The sequence below is a fragment of the Lathamus discolor genome, chromosome 3, assembly GCF_037157495.1.
Source record: "Lathamus discolor isolate bLatDis1 chromosome 3, bLatDis1.hap1, whole genome shotgun sequence".
Lineage (NCBI taxonomy): Eukaryota > Metazoa > Chordata > Aves > Psittaciformes > Psittacidae > Lathamus > Lathamus discolor.
In genome coordinates, this window is record NC_088886.1 from 44,986,580 (window position 1) to 45,006,581 (window position 20,002).

Below are 20,002 nucleotides of genomic sequence, written 5' to 3' on the forward strand. Positions count from 1 at the left end.
ATCTTTACATATAGCCACTACCTCTGTCACCCAGAACCTAACATCAGTATAGCTGCCAAAGGGTTAGAACCTCTGCAAGCCAGGGATAGCAGTTTAGAAGGTGGAAGGTGAGAGTTGTCATATTCAAACAAACTCATCTAAAGAGGGCTACAAGTTCTTAACCACGATCCAAGTCAGAACAGTTAGGAATGAGACTAAAATAAGGAGAAAGATATTTTGGACATTAGACAGCTCAACAAGTTTAAATGCGTAATATCTCAAAAGGCACTGAAACAGAATTCATTTCAGCAGAGAAGAGGAATTTGAGCAATTTTAAAATTGACTTAGTTCAGCCTGATCAGTTTAATTCAACCTATGTAAAGCCCTGAGCAAAGCACAACTCAATGTTAAAACGCATACATCAGCAGATTTAAAACTGTGAAAGTCCAGTTAATAGATAAAAGTGCCAAAATTTAGCAGTGCCTTTGAAGAGGAAAATTCGATAACCTAGCAGTCATCTAAATCCAAGTTCAGCTTTTTAAAGAAAAGCCCAAGTTTGTTTCTTTATAAAGCATTTCAGGTTTTGTTTATGGAATTATGATTCTACAGAATCCTCCCCAGAAAATTAATGTAATTCATGAATGTAAAGATTATATTTAAACATATGTTTTACTGTTACAAGACAGAAAAATAAAGGACACCAATGTACTGAATAAGCAGACTGGTGAAGAGTTAACAGCCCAAAAGTCATGACCCTCCTGGTTTTAGCTCCAGCTCTCTGGTTTTGAGAGCTTTAAGGACTTTGAAATAAAGAAAAAAGCAAGTGTGCAGCTTAGCAGCAAGGCTTGACATTCCTGATGTTAGGGCAACTTGCTATGAAGCATCCTTCAAATCCAAGGTTATAGTCTAAGAAGGCAGCACAGATGCAAATAGGTTAGGTAGATCTTAAAAAGAACAGCCACCTTTTGAAACACAAAAATAACATCCTCTGCCCAATTAAAAAAAAAAAGCTTTTATCAAGAAAAAGTTGATTTCTGCAGCCTGTTCATAAATATTGTACTCTACACTGAACACACACACACACACACCACAGCAAATAGACTAGAGATAGATAATACAGAAAACATTCAGAAACAAGTTACCCAGCTATGAAAAAAAAGAATCAATGCAAGTCTTGAAAGAAAGTTTCTCAAACAGTTAAGTGTCTTTTTTCCTAACCTGTTGCTCCTCGGCTATTGGTCTGGAATGGATTTGTTGAAGGTACCACTGGGGCAACAGGGGCAGCTACAAATGGATTTGTGGAAGGTGTTGCTGAAAGATTAAAGACAACTTATTTAGTAAGATCTTATGAAAATAACCAAACTGACTCAATATATTAAGTTTATGCAGCTTTTATGCAGAGATACATATCTAAAATTATATGACAAATAGGAAATGATAATAAAATGCTTAATATGAAAAGCATCATAACAACCGCACTTATTTTTTTTGCATCCTTTAGTAACTGCAGTATCACTTGTGTCAAAGTATAACACTATCAACAAAAAAATTAATAAGATGCTTTGTTTTGCTAACAGTCCACAAAAGATGTTAATAACATTTATATACCTCCAAATGGAGCAGGCACACTCGAAGATGCAGGCTGTGTCTGTGCAGTAGCAGCCACGGGTACTGTTCCAAAAGCATTGCTGAAAATAATTCATACATCACTGATGTCAGAATTGCTTGTTTAACAATTAAATACTATTTACAATTACTGTTGACATATAAAAAAAAAAAAGGAATGCTTACATGCAGTTTGCAAAATGCTACATAATTCACTGATGCACAGAACTGAGCCCCTGCTGCCAGGGTCACAAACTGTAACTAGTGCTAAGCAATGAAAAGACATCTTCACCAACAGCAGGACGAAGTATTAAACAGAGGCCATTAACAGAAAGGTTGCAAAGCAGAGGCTATGGGGCACTTGCAGTACCAAATTGAGCTTTAACAGGCATTTGGTATTTATTACTTTTATGATATAAAAAAAAGTGGTGGCACCATTTACATTATAAATAGCTGAATAATTCTTTTGCCAGGGATGATGCTATGATTTTCAGTATGCATGCAATCAGTACAGGAAAGCATTACCATCCAACACGTTTACCATGCAATGACTGGAAAAGTGCAAAGAACATTCAGCTGACAGAAAGTATTCTTATTTTTATAATATCGCATTCAAACAGTACTGCTGTTATTTAAAACACAGGACACAGTTTCAGAAGTACCTCTAAACTCATTCAATATTTCCCCATTTAAGCAAGAAATAACAGATTCAAGAAACAACTTTGAGTTACTTTTCTGCATGCTGCTGAAATCCACAAAGAAAGTCAGCTACTTCTAACAAAGTACCTGCTAACTTTACTGGTGGAAGTATACGCGTTACTAGAGGTTGCTGTGGAGCTGAACACACTGTCTAATTCTGCTAAAGCCGCATACTTGTCTGAAGATGCACTTGACTGATTTGGGGCTGACAATGCAGGACCTGCTGATGCTGACACTACTGTACTGAAGCCACTTCCTTGCTCACTACCACCTAGAAAGAAAGAAACCAGATTAGAAGTAATGAAGAAAGCTTCATATTTTGTGATGCCAATGTTGAGAACAAAATCAAAGTTTATGGAGAGTTTAAGTTTCAGACTTAAAAATTAAATACACTCTAGGGCATACAGGGTAAAAAAACATATATAATCAGCCATTAGCTATTTGCAAAGTGTCATGCTTTTATAGATATTCTGTAGCTTCAAAGAGCCTCTGGTTTCCCTGGAAAATATTAACTCAATGCTACCATCATCTTCAACTGGAAAATTTGATAAAACACATACCCTCAAATAATCCATTTCAGAAAAAAAACTCTACACTGCAAACCAACATATTTGTTAATACACCATTTGAGAAGAAAAAAGTTACAGAATAACTAGGATTTTTTTCCTCCTTAAAATCAACTAAATCCAAGTATCACTGCTATTTGATAAAAAACTTAAAGCAAAGTCTTTTTATGGCAGAGAGTTAAGAAAGCTACTCTGGTAGTTCTCTACAACTGTAGCTCTCCATTCAAGCGCCTTTGCTATAGCAAATATAGCATGAATATAAAAAATATGTTTATACATTTATATATTTTCATCATTGCAGTAATAATTATTTAGATATTTCCACTTGGGATCCCAAAGAGCAGACTTCTGATGCAGACTTTTGGAGGAAACTTTAGTCTTAAAACTTCCATCTTACACATAAAGGAATCACTGACATGAAATTCTACTGATAACTTATAGATAGGACATTTTGAAATACAGTTACTACTTTAACAAGCACAGCCATCCCTGTGGTACACATACAGATGTAGAATAAGCAGATCAAGTAACAGAATTCGATACCTTGCCCTGCGCTGAAGATATTATCTAGATTAGCAAGAGCTGCGTATTTGTCAGCTGACTGTAGACTGAGTTTATTCACTGCAGCTTTACTGGCTGCAGCTGCTGTTGTGTTGCTCTGAGAATCATTGAAGGCTCCAAAATCAGCACTGGGGGATTTGGGGAAGTTATCAAAGTGAGCAAAGTTAGCATTCACTGATCCAGCACTTCCACCTGCAACAAATTAAGTTAAACATGATCAACACTCCAAAGCTAGAGAAAGTTTTTCTAACTGTAACTAAAGGCACAATAATCCCACCTCTTTCTGGTCGTATGAGGCAGCATTTCCCCACCCCACCCCACCCCACATGTATAACGCTTGCCCATTTCCTTCAAAGTTACATCAGATCACCAGAATATTTTTTTGCTATTTTTCAGTCTGCAGATCAGGGACAAAAAAAGGCCCAAACAGCTTAAATCAGCCATCATTTGATCTGGAAAAACTATATACTATTAGCTGTTAAAAGTAATTTCAACAATAGTATTTTGTTAAGGGGAAAAAAAGTGCATTTGCTTGAATACTTAATATTCAAAATGCAGAAGCTTCATTTTCCTGCTATACGTTTAATGAATACCTACTATTTGCATTTACTTCATAGTACAATGCTTAACCATTTCAGATGTCAGTCATCATTCTACGCAAAAAACCCAGTCCCTAGAAGTCCAGAAGTAGTACGATTTCATGCCAAGGATTAGAGAGATAGTTTGGAAAGAGATGAGGGGGGAAGACACAACACAGCTCTTTTTATACCAAGTCCCCACTAACATCAGATGCATAAATTAATTTTTAAAATCTGGTTTAGGTCCACACAGCTGAACTTCAGTTCCAACTTTAAACTATGAACTTCCATCTCTTCAGTGCCCAGACAATTTGATCTGGACAGGTCACGTAAGTTTCAGTAACGTGTTCCATTATGTGCATCACATTTTATAACAGTTGAGGATTCCACTCATACTGCAGAACACACAACTTTAATAGCACAATCAACAAGTTAAAACATATGCAACAGTAAGAATGAAAATGCTATACTACAATGGCATAAAATGAAGCAAGCCGAGTTTTCCACTGCGTGGAACTTACTGTGTACAGCCTGGAGAGGAAAAGCTGAAGTAAATTCACCAAAACTGCAGCTAGATGAAAGCGTTCTGAACGCTGGAGAGCCAGAAATTGTGTGTGGGTTAAAGTTAACATAAGGAGGGAGAAAGAAAATTTGAAAAAAAGTTTAAAACAACACCACACTCAAAAGAAGGAAAAAAAAAAAAAAGGAAAAGAAAGTCAGTCAGCCAAAGATCTAGACAAACAGCAAATGTAAGCTCAAGCAGAAGTTCTAAAGCATGATCAAATTAAAGGAAAGCAAAATGAATCTTAGCAATAGGCTCTACACATGAAGCCAGACATACTGAAGTGTGTGCATATGTTATACATACACATAGGTACACACTTTTTTCGGTACTGTGATGTGCTTTAGGGTCCACTGAAACACTTCTCTTACAAGATGGTCAATTTAATATTTATCAAAAGCAGTGTGGTTTAGCCTTTCCATAGTTATTTCAGGTGTAGAGCTAACAAACACATAGCACCATAAATCAGACTTCTGAGCAGCACTGGGTGAGTGGGTGGGGGAAATAAAATCAACACCAAACAGAAGGAATTCATTTTGAGTTTCCCCAGAGCTTCAGATTGCTTGATTATATTAAAGCAGGCAGATGCAAGAAAACTTGAGTACCTTCCAACATAAAGGTAAGGATTATTTCAATTAAGTATTAATCAAAAGTGCTAGGAGTTCTACCTGTATTTTGGGGCTGAAAAGACTGCCTTGCTGTGGGGAAACCTCCAAAATTACTCGAGCCATTAGACTGTCCAAATGCATCAAAGTTTGCAAAACCTGCATTTGCAGAGTTCTGCGCTGTAAATTGCAAAGGAACAAAACATGTTAATGGATATGGGAAATAAACACAAGAACAGATGTATCAACTGAATTCATGGTCATGGCAGCCTCCAAGGGTTATGTCCTACCTTGCAATTTAGTGTGGGTTTTTTTACATGAAAAAAATTATACATGGTATTCTACAATTGAATGTGGTCTTTGACCAAGCTTTCACAAATCACCTTCACACAGCTGTACCAGTTAATGCTACTTCTCTCCTCACACGTGCTACTATTCATAACTGCATGAGCCAAGAGTCAGCTTAACCCTAGCGTTTGCAGTGGTGTCTGGTCAGGGAAAAATAGCCTAGAAGTACAAAATACCAGATGTACACCTGTAAAACCCCAAACAGGTATCATTCTAGTTTCTAAAACTAGAATTTGTGGGCTAACTGAACATTTCTTTGTGAATAAAAATTAGAACAAATTCTTATGACATACTGACAATTTGAATTCCTCTTATACAAAGTGCTTCTTCCTTGGGTGAATTTAGCTTGGCACCACTTGAATAGTCTTGGCTACGTTTATAAAATTCATTTCACTGGAAAATTCAAGTTTTTAAAAAACAGTACAGAAATGTGGAAAAATCAATACCACTGTCAAGAAGACAGCATTCATACGAGTGTATCTACAAAAAATTTCAGGTTTGCTGGATACAGAATTTCAGGTTTTGCCTACCTTTCATGCCTTCCTATGGGAGAAAATAAAAGTTAACACCCATCCCATTTCAAACAGCTGGACATTCAAGCATCTATAGATTCAATAGTAATTGCATGCCTAACTGATAAGCTCCACAGAAAGTCTGAAGTTCTCTTATTAGCAAGGAGTAAGGAAAAAAACCTGGTTTTAATCAAAGGCAAACCATACCCCTATATATAGGTAACCGCGGTTACTACCTAAAAAAAGCCTACAAAACACCTTCTAGAGTAACAGATAGTAAAATATCCTATCTTGGGGCCAAGATTTGTTTATTCTGGACGGATCTTGCAGATTAAGTATATACAGAACCAAGAAATTATGCTGATCATTTGAGTACTATTAGTAAAAAGCCAGACAATGCTACAGATTTATAAGCTAAAAGGACATTTTTATACAAATTACTGTATTCACCAATGCTGCAAATATAAATGAAAATGCAAATATTTCCCTTCACAATGGATACGGGGAGCGAGGGTGATGGCCGACTCCATTTGATACCATTTTTTACTAAAGTGCTCATGCATATTGGGTTTACATGGTATAGTTTTGGTAGCACGGAGTTGCAGGGATGGCCCCTGTGAGAAGTGATCAGAAGCTTCCCGCACTTCTGACAGTCAGTTTCAGTTGGCTCCAAAATAAGCCTGTTGCTGCCCAAACCTGAGCCCATCAGCAATACTGATGGCACCTCTGTGACAGTATATTTAGGAAAATATAAAAAACCACTGTGCAGCAGCAGTGAGAAAGGAGTGAGAAAACTGTGAGAGAAACAAAACTGCAGACACAAAGGTCAGTGAAGGAGGGGAGGCCCCAGAGCAGAGATTCCCCTGGAGTCCATGGTGAGGCAGGCTGTCCCCTGCAGTCCATGGGGGTCCATGGATATGGAGTAGGTATCCACCTGCAGCCCAGGGAGGACCCCACACTAGAGAAGGCAGAGATGGCCTGTAGGAAGTTGGAGCCTGTGGAAAGGTTATGCTGGAGCAGGCTCTTGGCAGAAGCTGTGGCTAATGCAGTGGATCCCACACAGCAGCAGGTTTCCTGGCAGGAGCTGTGATCCCGTGGGGAGTCCGCCCCGGAGCAGCCCATGCTTGAAGGACTGTACCCCATGGAAACGACCCATGCTGGAGCAGTTTTGTAGAATAGTAGCCCACAGAAGGCCACATTGAAGTGTGTGACTGTTTCCCACTAGGGGCAGAAGGGAACCCACAACGGAGCAGGGAAACAGCATGAGGAGGAAAAAATGGTACAGATGAGATGTTATGGACTGACTGCAACCCTCATTCACCACCTCCCTCAGCAAGAGAAGGTAGCAGAGTCAGAATCGAAATTGACCCTGGAAAGGCAACATAACGGTGGTTTCAGTTCTATTTTTCACTATCCTACTCTATTATTAATTGACAATAAATTAAGTAATCTTCCTCAAGTCAAGTCTGTTTTGCACATGGTGGTATCTGGTGAGTGATTTCTCTTGCTTTTTCCGTCATATTTTGTCCCTCCATCCTGCTGAGGATGGGGAGTAAGAGAGCAGCTTGATGGGCACATTGGAAGCCAGTCGAGGTCAGTCTACCACAGCATGAAAGTCAAGGTAAGAAGGAATGAATGAATGAATAAATAAATAAATAAGGAAGGAAGGAAGGTCTTGTGCAAGTTCTGATCAAAAATTTTCACCTTTAAAGTGTGCTCAGAAAAACTTGACACAGAGAAAAAAGTTTCCATTATACTACCTGTATTTCAAACAGCATTCTACATGCTTAGACTCCAAATTCCACAGTTAGTTTGTTTAACTTTCAACCAATAGCTTTTTAAGAGAAATGGATTATTGCACCTTGTTTTAAAATCAAGGTCATGTTTTCATCCTGATACATCAATTGTATTATGGGCTACTGAGAGTGATGTCTCATTAACCAAATAAGGATTAAGTAAATAAATGTTGCCCCTAGAATTTACAATTTTTTTTCTTTTTGACCACTCACATGAACAGAATACTATGTCAAGAATCTTAAGTATCTTTTGGGTCTAGTTTAAGACCTGGAATGTAATACATTACAGGCTACTTTTAAGAATTTTATTGCGTCAGCTGACACAAAGTAGAGTTGAAACAGTAGAGCTAGAAAGATATTAATCTTGCTTTATTTTATACTGTAAAGTTTAAACCTACGTAAAAGTCGCATAAAGGTAAAGACCAGGTAAGATCTGTACTTTCCTGTACCTGAACAACATGTAGATTGGCACTTCCAAAATTCAGAAACACAAGAACCACCACAAGTAAATTAAGGAACTGCAGCAGATTGCAGAGTGGCATACATTTACAACTGCTGTTGTGACTGCAGATCACTGAGGCTGTACAACAGCTAGCTGGTTAAAGCTAGCTCAAGTATGACAGCACCAGTAATTGCAATGCAAGCTGCCTCTACAATCTTTGCATAGTTTCCTCTGCAAGATTTGCACTAAGATGGAAGAAAGGCACGAAACATTGCAAAACCAACCTAAATAAAGAACATATAAATATCAAATTACAGAACAAACTATGTCATACTCCTGTATTTCTTCAGGGTAAAGCCCCTTCCTTTATACCAATGACAGAGTTATGGTGTGTCACTATGCCTCTTAAATCTTTCAAGCAAATATTCCATTAGATTACAGAAAGTTTACATGCCAAAAATTTTTATCTCGTGTTTATCACATTTTTTATCATAATTTTTATCACAGAGAACAGTTATCTACCATCATCAAAATCTCATAATTTTGCAGTAGTTATGGAACTTCATTAATTAAATACACACAGTAAAGAGAAGGTCAGCAGGTTTTCATTTCAACATGGAACAGTGTCCTGAGACAGCTCAGTACATTAGAAAAGCCTGGGGTGGGGCAGGGAGACGGGCAGAAAGGAACATATGCCTTAATTGCAGAAACAGTAACTTCCACTGGAAGACCTTAAATTTGCTGGTGCTCTTCAATGATTTTTTTAGTTACTCCATAGTGTACATGAAGGGAAAGACAGAAGTCCATTCCCTGTCAACAAGCCCTAAAACAAGAACACAGGGCCATAAACAAGAAAGCAGTGCCAGGCTAAGTCCAAGTTCTTTCATCCTCTGCTGTAGTGTGTGATTACTACCAAAAATTACATGTTTATAAGCTCCTTAAATGAGCCTTTAAAACTCATTTTTGCCAAAGCTGGTAGATTGATCAACCCTCCTTCTGTTCCAAAGGGAAGAGTCTGTAACATTTCATTATTAGTTTCGGTTGACATTACCCCGTGGTAGCGCACACAGAACAAGCCTTACGAATGTTTTATCCCAGCAAATGAGAAAACACCCTCGGATAAACTGCAGCACACATTCAGCTAACACACGCTCAGAATTAGATTATTGTCTTTCAGAAATTGATTTACCAGACCTAAAACTGTTTGGGGTTCTAAAACTTATGGAAGAGAGTCATGGGAATGATCAGAATGGTTAATTACTGAAACAGAAAACTAGTCAGTAAAGCTGAGTATTCCTCTCAATTTTGATTTTTCAGCACTTATTTCAAACCAAAATTAACAGCCTCAGTCATAAGATTATATTTATACAGGAGCGTTTATATTGCTTTTTATCTCTTTAAAAATTACGCAGCTAGATTTGGAACAAAGTATTGAAATATTGCTTTAATGGAATTTTCATCTCCTGAAACCCACAAAAAGTAATTAAGTGTATATGAATATAAAAATCTTTCAGCAATTAGTTGGAAAGAAAAAGTTATTAGAAAGAACTACATATTTGCAGCCTCTTTAATAACACTGGCCAGTCAGTGAAAGTTGTCCCAGTTAAATATACCTCCAAAAAGATGATTAACATGAAATACTAAATTTAAGGATTTTACAAAATACACTGCAGTTGCAATTCTTATCCTGTATACTGAATTCAGCCAATTATTCCACTTTTTTAAAAGGCAACTTTGAGAAATCCTTGATACTTTGCTCAATTTTTCAGGTGTGCCTTAAGCCCCCTCCATCACAACTCATCTCAACTGTTAACAATTTCAGGATTGATTTACAAGAAATATCTCCCACTCTTGTTGGCTCAGCAGCATCAGTTTGTCTCAGAAGAAAAGCTCATTCAGGCAATGCAGGCGAAGTTAACTTTCCCACAATTACAATGCAAGTTAGCAACATACTTCAGTGACGGCAGAATCTACTTTTTCTTTAGGACAGACTTCTATGGCTCAAGATCTTTGGCTAAAAATAAAGCCTGAGGGCTTAATATATTTTTACTGAAGTCATTCTTTAAGAATACAAGGCCTACTCCCATTCTCAGTCAATACATATGCTCAAAACTTGTTTATTCTTGAAACTGCAGAATGCTACCCACATGGGTAGTATTTGGTTTTCAAATAGACACAAACAAAAGAGGAGGTTATTCTTTAAACCGAGGAAAGTCTTTGTTTTGCTTTTAACAAATTGACAGTTATTGTCAATGTGAATTCCCTTTAAAGCCTCTGTATCAGCTGTCCTTCCATGAATACTTTTACTAATAATTTTCAGAAACGAAACTGGAGGTCTAATATCAGCTTCTCCCTACATTCTGTTACTCATCTCTCACTCTCTCTCCCACAAAGAATCTGAAGTTCTAGTAGTAGGCAGAAACAGTGTAATTGTACACATAGAAAATAGCTTTAGCAACTCCCACTTAACAAAACAGGATAATCAGCCTTTAAGTCTTCAACCTTTCTTTGTAAAGATCTAAAGGAAATTGAGCAATACAACATTCGCAAACCACAGAAATTACATACACCTCAGGAATTTTAGACTGAACTAATCAAAAATTAAAACTACATTTGATACATTTAAAAGGGATGCACTGCTCAGAATTCTTACCTGTATGACTGTTGAAGTGTGCAAAATTAGCAAAATTTGCTGTAGCAGTTGACTGGGGAGCAGCAGCAGCAAAGATATCCGAGCCAAGGTCACTGAGGAGGTCAAATTGTTTCTTTTCTTGTTGCTGCTGTCCTTGAGATGGAGCTACAACAGGAGACTACAAACAAGGTTTTGATTAGTTAATACAAAAAAGCTGATATTTTACCATACTGACTTTTACAAAATACTAGAAGATGGAGTAAGCATACTTCTTTAACAAGCCATTTATTCCTGAAGTTTAAGATGCTGTGTACAGCACAGATCCTCCTCCCACAATATAAGGGAGACAATCTATTTATGCGTCTGTAGTAGCTTTTAAAGGAACTTTGCAGCAGATTTCCATGGATTAATAGGGTCTAGAAGAATAAAGTAGCAGCATACGAGCAGCTTCAAAATTATGTATTTGAAACTGCAAATACTGCACAAATACAAGCAATAAAAATTTCACAAGCTGGAATATAGTTATTCACTGCATTCTGAAAAAAATCTTTAGAATTCAGTGTAGGAAGAGAAAAAATGAAGGACTTGATAGCAAGGCTGCAAAGCTGCTGATATCTAAAGAGGTCCATGCAAGAACTGTCTGTTATCCTATAGGTAAAAGAGATTTTCAAGAGAAACTGTTTTCCCTCCAAAACATATGTAAAGCCAAACACTATGCTGCTTGGCTTTACATAGCAGCATACAGACTCTCCTCAAAAGCCACTCAAGACAGTTACAGAATGCACAGGAAGTAATGACAAACATCACACTTTTCACCCACATATTCACACTAATCTCATGGTTAAGAGTATCAGGCATTTTATTGTTTTCAAATAAAATAAAAAAAAACAAATATGAAAATATATCACATTAGGCTCAAACTTGAGATATTTAAGCAAAAGTCTACCATAATTAAACTTGTCAATCACACTAGAAAATTATGCTTTCTGCAAATAGCCATTCTTAAAAACATAAATCAATTTGGTCAATAGAAACAAGCTTAATTTAGAACCTGATCTGCAAACACTTCAACAGAACACATAGTTATCTTTAGTCATCATATCATTAGGTAACGGTTACAGTTGTAAGAATTCTGCCACTAAAAGAGAAAAAGCACTGCTTAACAGTTCTGTGCTTTTCAGCTGTCATTACTCACTTGGCTAGGTGTGCCCTTGTTTAAGTGCAGTGCAGGTGCAGCTTCTCCCAACAGAGATTTGAGTGGCTTCACCTCAGGTGTGCTGCTTGTACTACTAGCAGAAGACCCCGATATGGATGCATGCACTGATGCCACCACCTTTGCTTGCTCTGGAGGAACATACCTACATTCAAAAAGAGCAATGGTTTTTACAAGTTTAACATGAAAAGTTCTGCTTAACACTGATAAGACTAAAGTGTGAGAATTGGTATATCTCAGCTCTGCTATATTAACCACTGACCCCAAAACAAGTCTTATCAGTAGTCTACAAAATACCCATTATTTATGCCAGATCTTTTTAAAATGGACTAGAATTCCAAGTCATCAATATTTTATGGCACTTATTTAATACAAGCCAGGTGTCTTTCACCCCCTAATAAAAGCCTGCAAAATTCTTTACTTCACACTGTTTTTCACATCCCCTTAAGCCATTTCTGTACTGTCAATACATGCTACACACTGAGAAACTGCTGTACTTTTTTCTGCTTCATGTAGAAGTTCTGAATAAAGTCCAGAAAGCATTTTACTTTAGACAGTTGTGCAAAGAGCACACAAGAAGGAAAGCACACTCAAAAATGTGAGGATAACCATCCACCTTCACTTCTTGCTATAGAGGTAACATTTATAATTGTGAATCTATCTTACCATCTTTTCTTTTCATATTTTTCCTGTAGAAATTCCTTTACTTTCTGTGGATCCCTGAAGTCTGGAATTGCTGATGATCTATCATCAAATAGGCCTAGCCAAATCTGTTTGCACACCTTGTAAAAACAAACAACAAGAAAATAACACAACCACAGATTAATCAAAGAAAAATATCTTAAAGCCTATTTAGGTTTACCATTGTTAATACATCATTAACAAGTGCATGGCTGCACATTTTTTGTTCCAGACTTAGCTGCTTTAACAACCAACTGGTGCACCATGTACTGGTCTAAATACTTAAGTTCAAAGGCCATCTGTCACAGCAGGGCAAGCAACTCCTAGCATAAAATTTCACCACTAAATACTGCTTTTACAAAATATTTGTATCAGGCACTCATGAAGGGGCAAAGCACCTGATTTCTGCTTGTGATATTTAAGACTCTTCTCCTTCACCTAATTCTACACATTCCCTTACCTGTACTCCAGTGTTTAAACTATTTCAACAGATTCCATATGCCCTAAGCCCTACATAGTAGCTCTCAAAGGATCTGAGATTCAGTATTTATATGTATTACTATTTGAGTATAGGAACATTGTTTTTAAAGCAGCCTTTCTTACCATGATGTATACTGTACCATAGAAACTGCATTTAATTTACTAAGGCTGACAGAAAGGGAAAAGTACTTTTGCTCTGCTTTAATTTTCTAAACGTAGTTGCAAGCAAGCAAAAGCTGAGCCAGTTGCAAAATTCTCAGCCTGATCAGCTTCAGTTCTTGAGCAAAACAAGAGGAAAGGTGACTGTTCTCAAAACTAAGACATAGGAATTGTTGCATTTCAAATGTTTTCTTTAAGCACTTAAGGCTACTCTGCAAGTAACCTGAGTATGCACCCAAACGATACAGCAAACATCAGCTATCCTCTAAAATAAGATTACCATTTTAGAACAGGTTTCTTTCAGAGAAGCAGGGTCAAGAAAGCTTTGCTTTTATGATGCATACCCCTTCTTCCCACACCCTTTCTGAAACAGTCCTGAGCATTCCTCTCCGCATGCCTCCTACCAATGTTGCCCTCTATTGCTGCAACAGTGTTAGGTTTTCAGCATGGTCCCTCATGACCTTCAGATGAAGCACATTCTCTAACAAGCAAGAGCTGCAAAAGCTGGCAGCCGTGGAAGTTGGCAAACCAAGGTAGAAGCTGTGATACTGCCACTACATCTTCCTCAGTTGTTTTCTTCTTTACCAAGCCAGCTAACGTCACCAAAATTGTAGCAAATTAGCATCTTATAGAGCAGTAGCTGTCAGACGTGATAAAACTTAAGAGGTCATTTCAAAAGATTTCTCAGGATTAGAGAGATTTAGACAGCATTAAGTATGTATTTCATACTTGATGTCTTGAATGCCTGCATTTCCAACACTACACAATCCTTATTGTCATCTACTGGATAGAGATGAACAATGGGAAGCAGATCTAACTAATGACCAAATGATAGCCCTAAATCGGTGAATTAGACACTCATCTAAAAATCAGATCAGTAGTTCCTACTTCAATAAACTCAGCTATTCTGCATTCGTTCAGCAACTGTACTCCAAAAAAGGTTTAACTTCAATACACTGATTTGAGTTAGCGAATTTAAAGTCATTATTTGCAGTATGGTAACAGATGAAATGAAACTGAAGGTATTTGCTTAATACTTCATAAAAATGTAGAAGATATAAACTTAGACAAGAAGTCTTAAGTCTGAGCTAAAAGAATAGTTAAGAGCAGGAAGCACTATTTTAATAGTGGACATCTTTCACATAAGCACTACTTTTTGCTGACAAAATTTATAAAGTCAGAACTTTCATGGTACAGCTTTAAAGATCTGCAGTGGACAGTCCAACGTGGGTCAGCAGTAATATTTCCATGCTTAGATTTAAGATTATAACTGTACAAACTAGCAGACTTATGATTGCTTAGAGGAAGAGAAGTCCTTATGTGACTAGTTACAGAAAAGCAGAAAGTCCCTACTCAATCGTGCACCTAGCCCAATAGCACCTGGGGCTGTACCATGATTATCACTTTGCATCCAGCCTAAATTGTGCTAGAGAATGAAAAAGGATTTCCTCTTCCCCACCCATATCAGGCAATTACTCCCTCTTCTCCTACCACCCAAAACAAGTCAGATGAAAGAAACTCATCACAATTACCATGTCACTAGTACCACAGAAACCTGTACCAACAGTCAAACCGCAACCCAGCTTTTCACCTTTCTCCCTCTCCCAGTTTTCTGCTTCATCTTCACCCTGGAGGGCCTAAGTATTCAGAGGGGAAGGGGGGTGGAACCACAATCAAAAAAACCCACAACAAACGCAGCTCCACATCAAACAGTCTCAAGCCTTCCTGACCACTACAGACCATTTCTAGGAGAAATGAGACAACAAGGCCCTGTGTGAATTTAGATCATTACCAGCTATAGCAGATAATAGTTCTGTGAATATGCAAACAGGTATGAAGCAGTACTATGCTATCCAGACACACTGTTGGTTTAAAATGAAGCAAGCTTAGAAGCAAAGAAGTTTGCAATTCTTGCAAACTTTCAGAAAGCAGGCTTCCAAAAGTGCTTCCTGGAGCAACAGATTTCTTCTAAACACAAAAGCAGTACCAACTGAAATATGCCTAAAGTCACTATTATAATTTATTTAATTAAAACTGTCAGGCATTCTTTACTGGTTCTCTGTTACTAGTAGCAGAACGAACATTATTACTAACGGCCAACACAACTACCAAGCAAAAGAACCTAGACTTAGTCACGCACACTTGATCAAGAAGTAGTCATTTTAACAGAGTTTGACAGCAGTAACTATGCAAACACAAGTTAAAATATTTACCACACCAGAAATGCAAATAAAATTTCACATAAGTATCTTTACCTCAAGAGCTCTTCAAGAAAGTAGTTTCTCAGAAGTCTTAAATACAGACAAGTTCTTTTAGAAAGACAAATTTTATGAAGTTTTAAAATCACACAAGAAACTACTAAAAAGGCAGATTTGTCTATTTCTGTGTGAAGAATCACACAATGCTTTGAACACCAGCAGTCATTCCAAGCAAGCATTCAGAACACAATAAAAGGCCCCTTGTTTTTCCTTATTTGCTGGTGACCTGTATGCTCTACTTTTGTTACTATCATCTGACTTGACAGGGATCCACAATACTTCACTGATTATGCTTCAAGTGAGTCATAACACACAATTTTCAGATACCTACAAAAAAGGCAGTGTGCTGTGCATTACCATAGGACAAAATTAAAACTGAAAATTAAACTAAGAAATATTATTGTCAGAATTTGTATTGTCATAAGGGTTTTTTTTAAATGTTTATTCTTAAAAGCTGCTAACAGTAGTGTGTCTTTTGCAAGGAAAAGGTTGCTGTGAGAAATGTATTTTTACTGATGAGGCCATTGTCATTTTTATTTCAAAGCTATTTAAAAGTTACTCTTATTATAAAGATCAAGGATATTTATGCCATATAACTTGCTGTTGAGTTATGGTGGGGAATGATCATTCAGCATTTACATCTTGGGTACCCTGATTACTCCCCACTAATCACAGCTTTTAAATCCACTATCTGAATTTGAAAGGGCTTGAGATACTAAAAGATTGATTTTTCTACATTTCCACAAAGTGGTTGTTTGTTAGGGTTTTTGCCATTTTGGTTTTGGGTTGTTTGGTTTGGTTTTTTGTTACTTGGGTTTTGGGGTTTTTTTGCCACAATTAGATTGGTTTGAGCTTCAGTTCTATGTTCTGTCTTGCCTGACAGCTGCCTAGGCAGGACACCTGAACAAATCAGCAGTTCTTCGCAGCATGTGCTGACTCTGGCTCAGCCATTTCTTGCAGGACATTGGGAAAAAAAGTGCAAAAAGGCAGTAAAGGATATACAAATCTGCACAAATCTGGGCTTTAAGTTACCAGTCTTCATGGTCAAAGTTTTATTCTTTTTTGATACAAACTTGATATCCCAAAGAGCACATTTCAAAACACTTTTTCAGTATGACAGAAAAGGCTACTGCCTAAGTTTCATGATGCATCTTAAACTCCATTTTGACAGAACTACTCATTCCTTTGCTTTTATAGGTAACACGTGAAGAAGCATCTCAACTCACCACAAAGTTACACAACATTACTGTTAAGTTATTGTGCCCAAAAAATCTATGGCTTTCCAAACTCCTTCTACATCACACCATTTCTGGTGACGTCATATTCTGGTTCAACCATTTAATACCAACATTATTCTTTTTGCAACAGCAGCATAAATAAGCCTCCGCTCAAAAGCTTTGTTATTCACTAAGAGTCTTGATATGCTCCTCCTTTTGATAATCAAAGCTTTATTAAACAAAATGCTCTGCTTGGAGGAGAAGAGCCTGACAAGCTGAAGCCAAGAGTAAACATTCAAGTTATGTGGAAACCCCTAGAAACAGTGGAACATATCCAACAATCCACAACCATTATCCACTGTCCCTGAAAAGTATAATTAGTCCATGTCCCACTGGTTCACCAATGCAGCAAGAAAAAAGAAAAAAAAGACAGCATTGAAGTTGGAATGATTAAGTGTATGCAGTATTTGAAAGTCTACTTGTGTTGAAGGGTTGACAGAAGCAAGACTGAAGTTTTGCTTGCTTCTACTACACTGTGGGACCTGCAAAGTAACAAAACAAAGAAAAGCGTTATCTTGACAGGTAACAAGAAGTAGAAAACAAGATTCAGCAGTTATCTTCATGAAATTTAAAGTTCATGAGAATCCTTTTACAACTAGTTTGGGAAGAACAGTACCTGTTCTCTGCCAACAATTTCTAATGCTGCAAGGGATGTCATTAGATATTTGGCAACTAGATACCAGGAAGTTCAGAATTAGAGCAGTAAGTACAGCATGAAGCAAAGAGGGAAAGAGAATCACAACCAGCTTCAACCTACTCACCCTGACCTGGATAAAAACCCAGGAGGAAGCAAAGCAGAAACTGTGAGTTGCCATAACTTAAATATATCGCTGAAAGTAGAAATTGGGCCAAGCGCATGTCGTATGTTATAATGAAGTCCTTATATTTCTCTTCATACCTTTGGTTTCCCCGCATCTGCGCTCAACAGCTATTCTATTTGAGAGAAGCTGTTTTCCATACACTACTTTCTAGCTTTGACAGAAAGGAACAAAGAAGTCACCCATTCAATGCACATCCGGTACTCTGCAAGATGAAGTTAAACCAGAAAGGCTTCTGGTTTAAAACCCAGCCTCCTAGTAACATTTCATGCTTTCAGGAGTTTCAAGCAGGGCTCAAGGGGTAAGAGGAGCATAAACATACCTGTTTTCCACAAAAATTTAGCTTTTTGTTTTGCTTCTAGTTTTGTTGTCATGTTTTGGGGTGAGGGGGTTGTGTTTTGTTTACAGAGCTGGGAAGGTGGGGAAGGATGGGCACATTAAAAAGCTGCTACAAAAGAAAAAAAAACAACAAAAAACAAACCAACTGAAAAACCAACAAAGCAAACCCTCAAAAGAGCAGTACGCACCAAATTTTGGAGAAAGGCTGAGATCATCTGAGATTTCAGTTATTTCTATTCCAGTGCTACATATTTCAAACAATCAACACTACCATAACCACTCTGTCATAACTATTGCACTGATACACATCCTCCAGTGTGTGTGGGAAGGCAGATATGAGAGCAACAAAGGCCTTCTGCTTGCACAACACATTGAGCCACCACACTTCATAAACTCTTCTTAGCATAGTTAGGAGAAATAGAAATTCAGTTCAGCCATCAAAATTAAGTTTGTGCTCATGAAGCTGCCTTCTCTTGTGTGCAGTTAAGGCAGCATGGCAAGGAAAAGCTGTAACAGGACAAGTACTGCTGCTGGTAGAAGCTGCATTTCAACTAAACAAAGCACACCACCAGACCTACAGCACTACAGTTGAGATTCAGACATATCGTTGCAGGAAGATTACACATGTCAGTCTAGTTTAAAAAGCTCGAATGAGATATTACCTTTCAGGAGGCTGATAAATGCCAACTTAGATTTTTTTCTTTCCCCTCCCCACCCAACAAAATATCCTCCATTATGCACCATACATAATGCTGTCAGTGCAAAGAGTTACAGATTACCACACAAGAAAGCTATGTTCCAAAACATAATACTCACCACAGGAAGAAATATTTGGAAACAGTTCCCTTATGTAAGCACATTATAGCTTTGTTTAGTAATTCAGCACTTCTGATATCAATATTATTCAGTAATCTCTGTAGGCTGAAAGAATTTTATACTGCCAGTATACTGCTTTCAAAGTCAGTTTGGGTCCAGAAGTTACAGCTGCTTTCATAAGTACATACTGCAAGCTAACAAATCCTGCTAACAAAGACATAGTTCTATACACAGTCGGCTCTTGTACCTCTATATCGTATTAGCAGAATCAGGGATGTACTACAAGGACACCTGACTACACAGCTCATGCTGTCAGGACTCATCAGCTCCAACTCTGTACTGCTCTTTCCAATTCAGGGTTTCTAGGCCACATACCACAGTAAAGTCGATTCTAGCAAGGCATTTTGGTCAGGCCAGACACCAGTTCTGAATCAGCCTCGTACTGCTACGAGTTCCGCAAAAGTGTGGGAAACTGGCACTTGCCCAGGTGCTATCAAAAGTTAGGAAGACTGGCACCAAAACAAAATTCAGCACTGTTAAACTATTCCCAAGCAGCTGAGCATACCTGCATAGTGTTCTACTTAGTACCTCAGGTAAACATACATGGTCTTTACTCCCAAAGATACACAGACTTTCCAAATACAGGACCAATACTATCTAAATAATTTTGTTCCACCATATACATACCAGAATAGGCTATTTGGAAAGGTTAGAAAATACCTGGCACTTTTGAAAAATCTAGTAGAAAAATTAATTATGTAACTGATTTGCCTCATAATACTATTTTTCAGCTTCAGGGGAAAGTGTCTGAATATTCATTCACAGCTCTAATGGCAACATGAGATTAGTACCACCTCCACTTTCTGCTAACAGTGAGTTCACTTTCTACTACCATCGCTCTGCTGAATCAGATGCCTAAGCAACATTATAATTTGATTGAGTATTCAAACAGATTCATCCCCATACCATTCTCTCATTATTCTTAACATGAAAATACAGTGTGAAAATACATCACACTGTTCTTCATGAAGAGGAGGAGGAGGAGAAAAATCCTACCCAGAAAGTCAGAATTGCTT

General features: G+C 37.6%; 1 protein-coding gene across 4 annotated transcripts in view; it reads right to left on the minus strand.

Annotated features, from left to right (window-relative positions):
- The window catches only part of AGFG1 (ArfGAP with FG repeats 1), a 36,204-nt gene that overhangs the window by 3,811 nt on the left and 12,391 nt on the right, over positions 1-20,002 (minus strand). For 3 of the 4 annotated variants that reach the window (XM_065674971.1, XM_065674970.1, XM_065674968.1), the window contains exons 3-10: positions 12,765-12,880; positions 12,081-12,243; positions 10,907-11,063; positions 5,219-5,335; positions 3,393-3,602; positions 2,371-2,554; positions 1,588-1,667; positions 1,198-1,290 (exon numbers count right to left, since the gene is read on the minus strand). In XM_065674971.1, coding sequence (XP_065531043.1) covers positions 1,198-1,290; positions 1,588-1,667; positions 2,371-2,554; positions 3,393-3,602; positions 5,219-5,335; positions 10,907-11,063; positions 12,081-12,243; positions 12,765-12,880 — 1,120 coding nt within the window. The remainder of the gene's footprint in view (positions 1-1,197; positions 1,291-1,587; positions 1,668-2,370; positions 2,555-3,392; positions 3,603-5,218; positions 5,336-10,906; positions 11,064-12,080; positions 12,244-12,764; positions 12,881-20,002) is intronic. The other variant, XM_065674972.1, reaches the window with a different exon arrangement.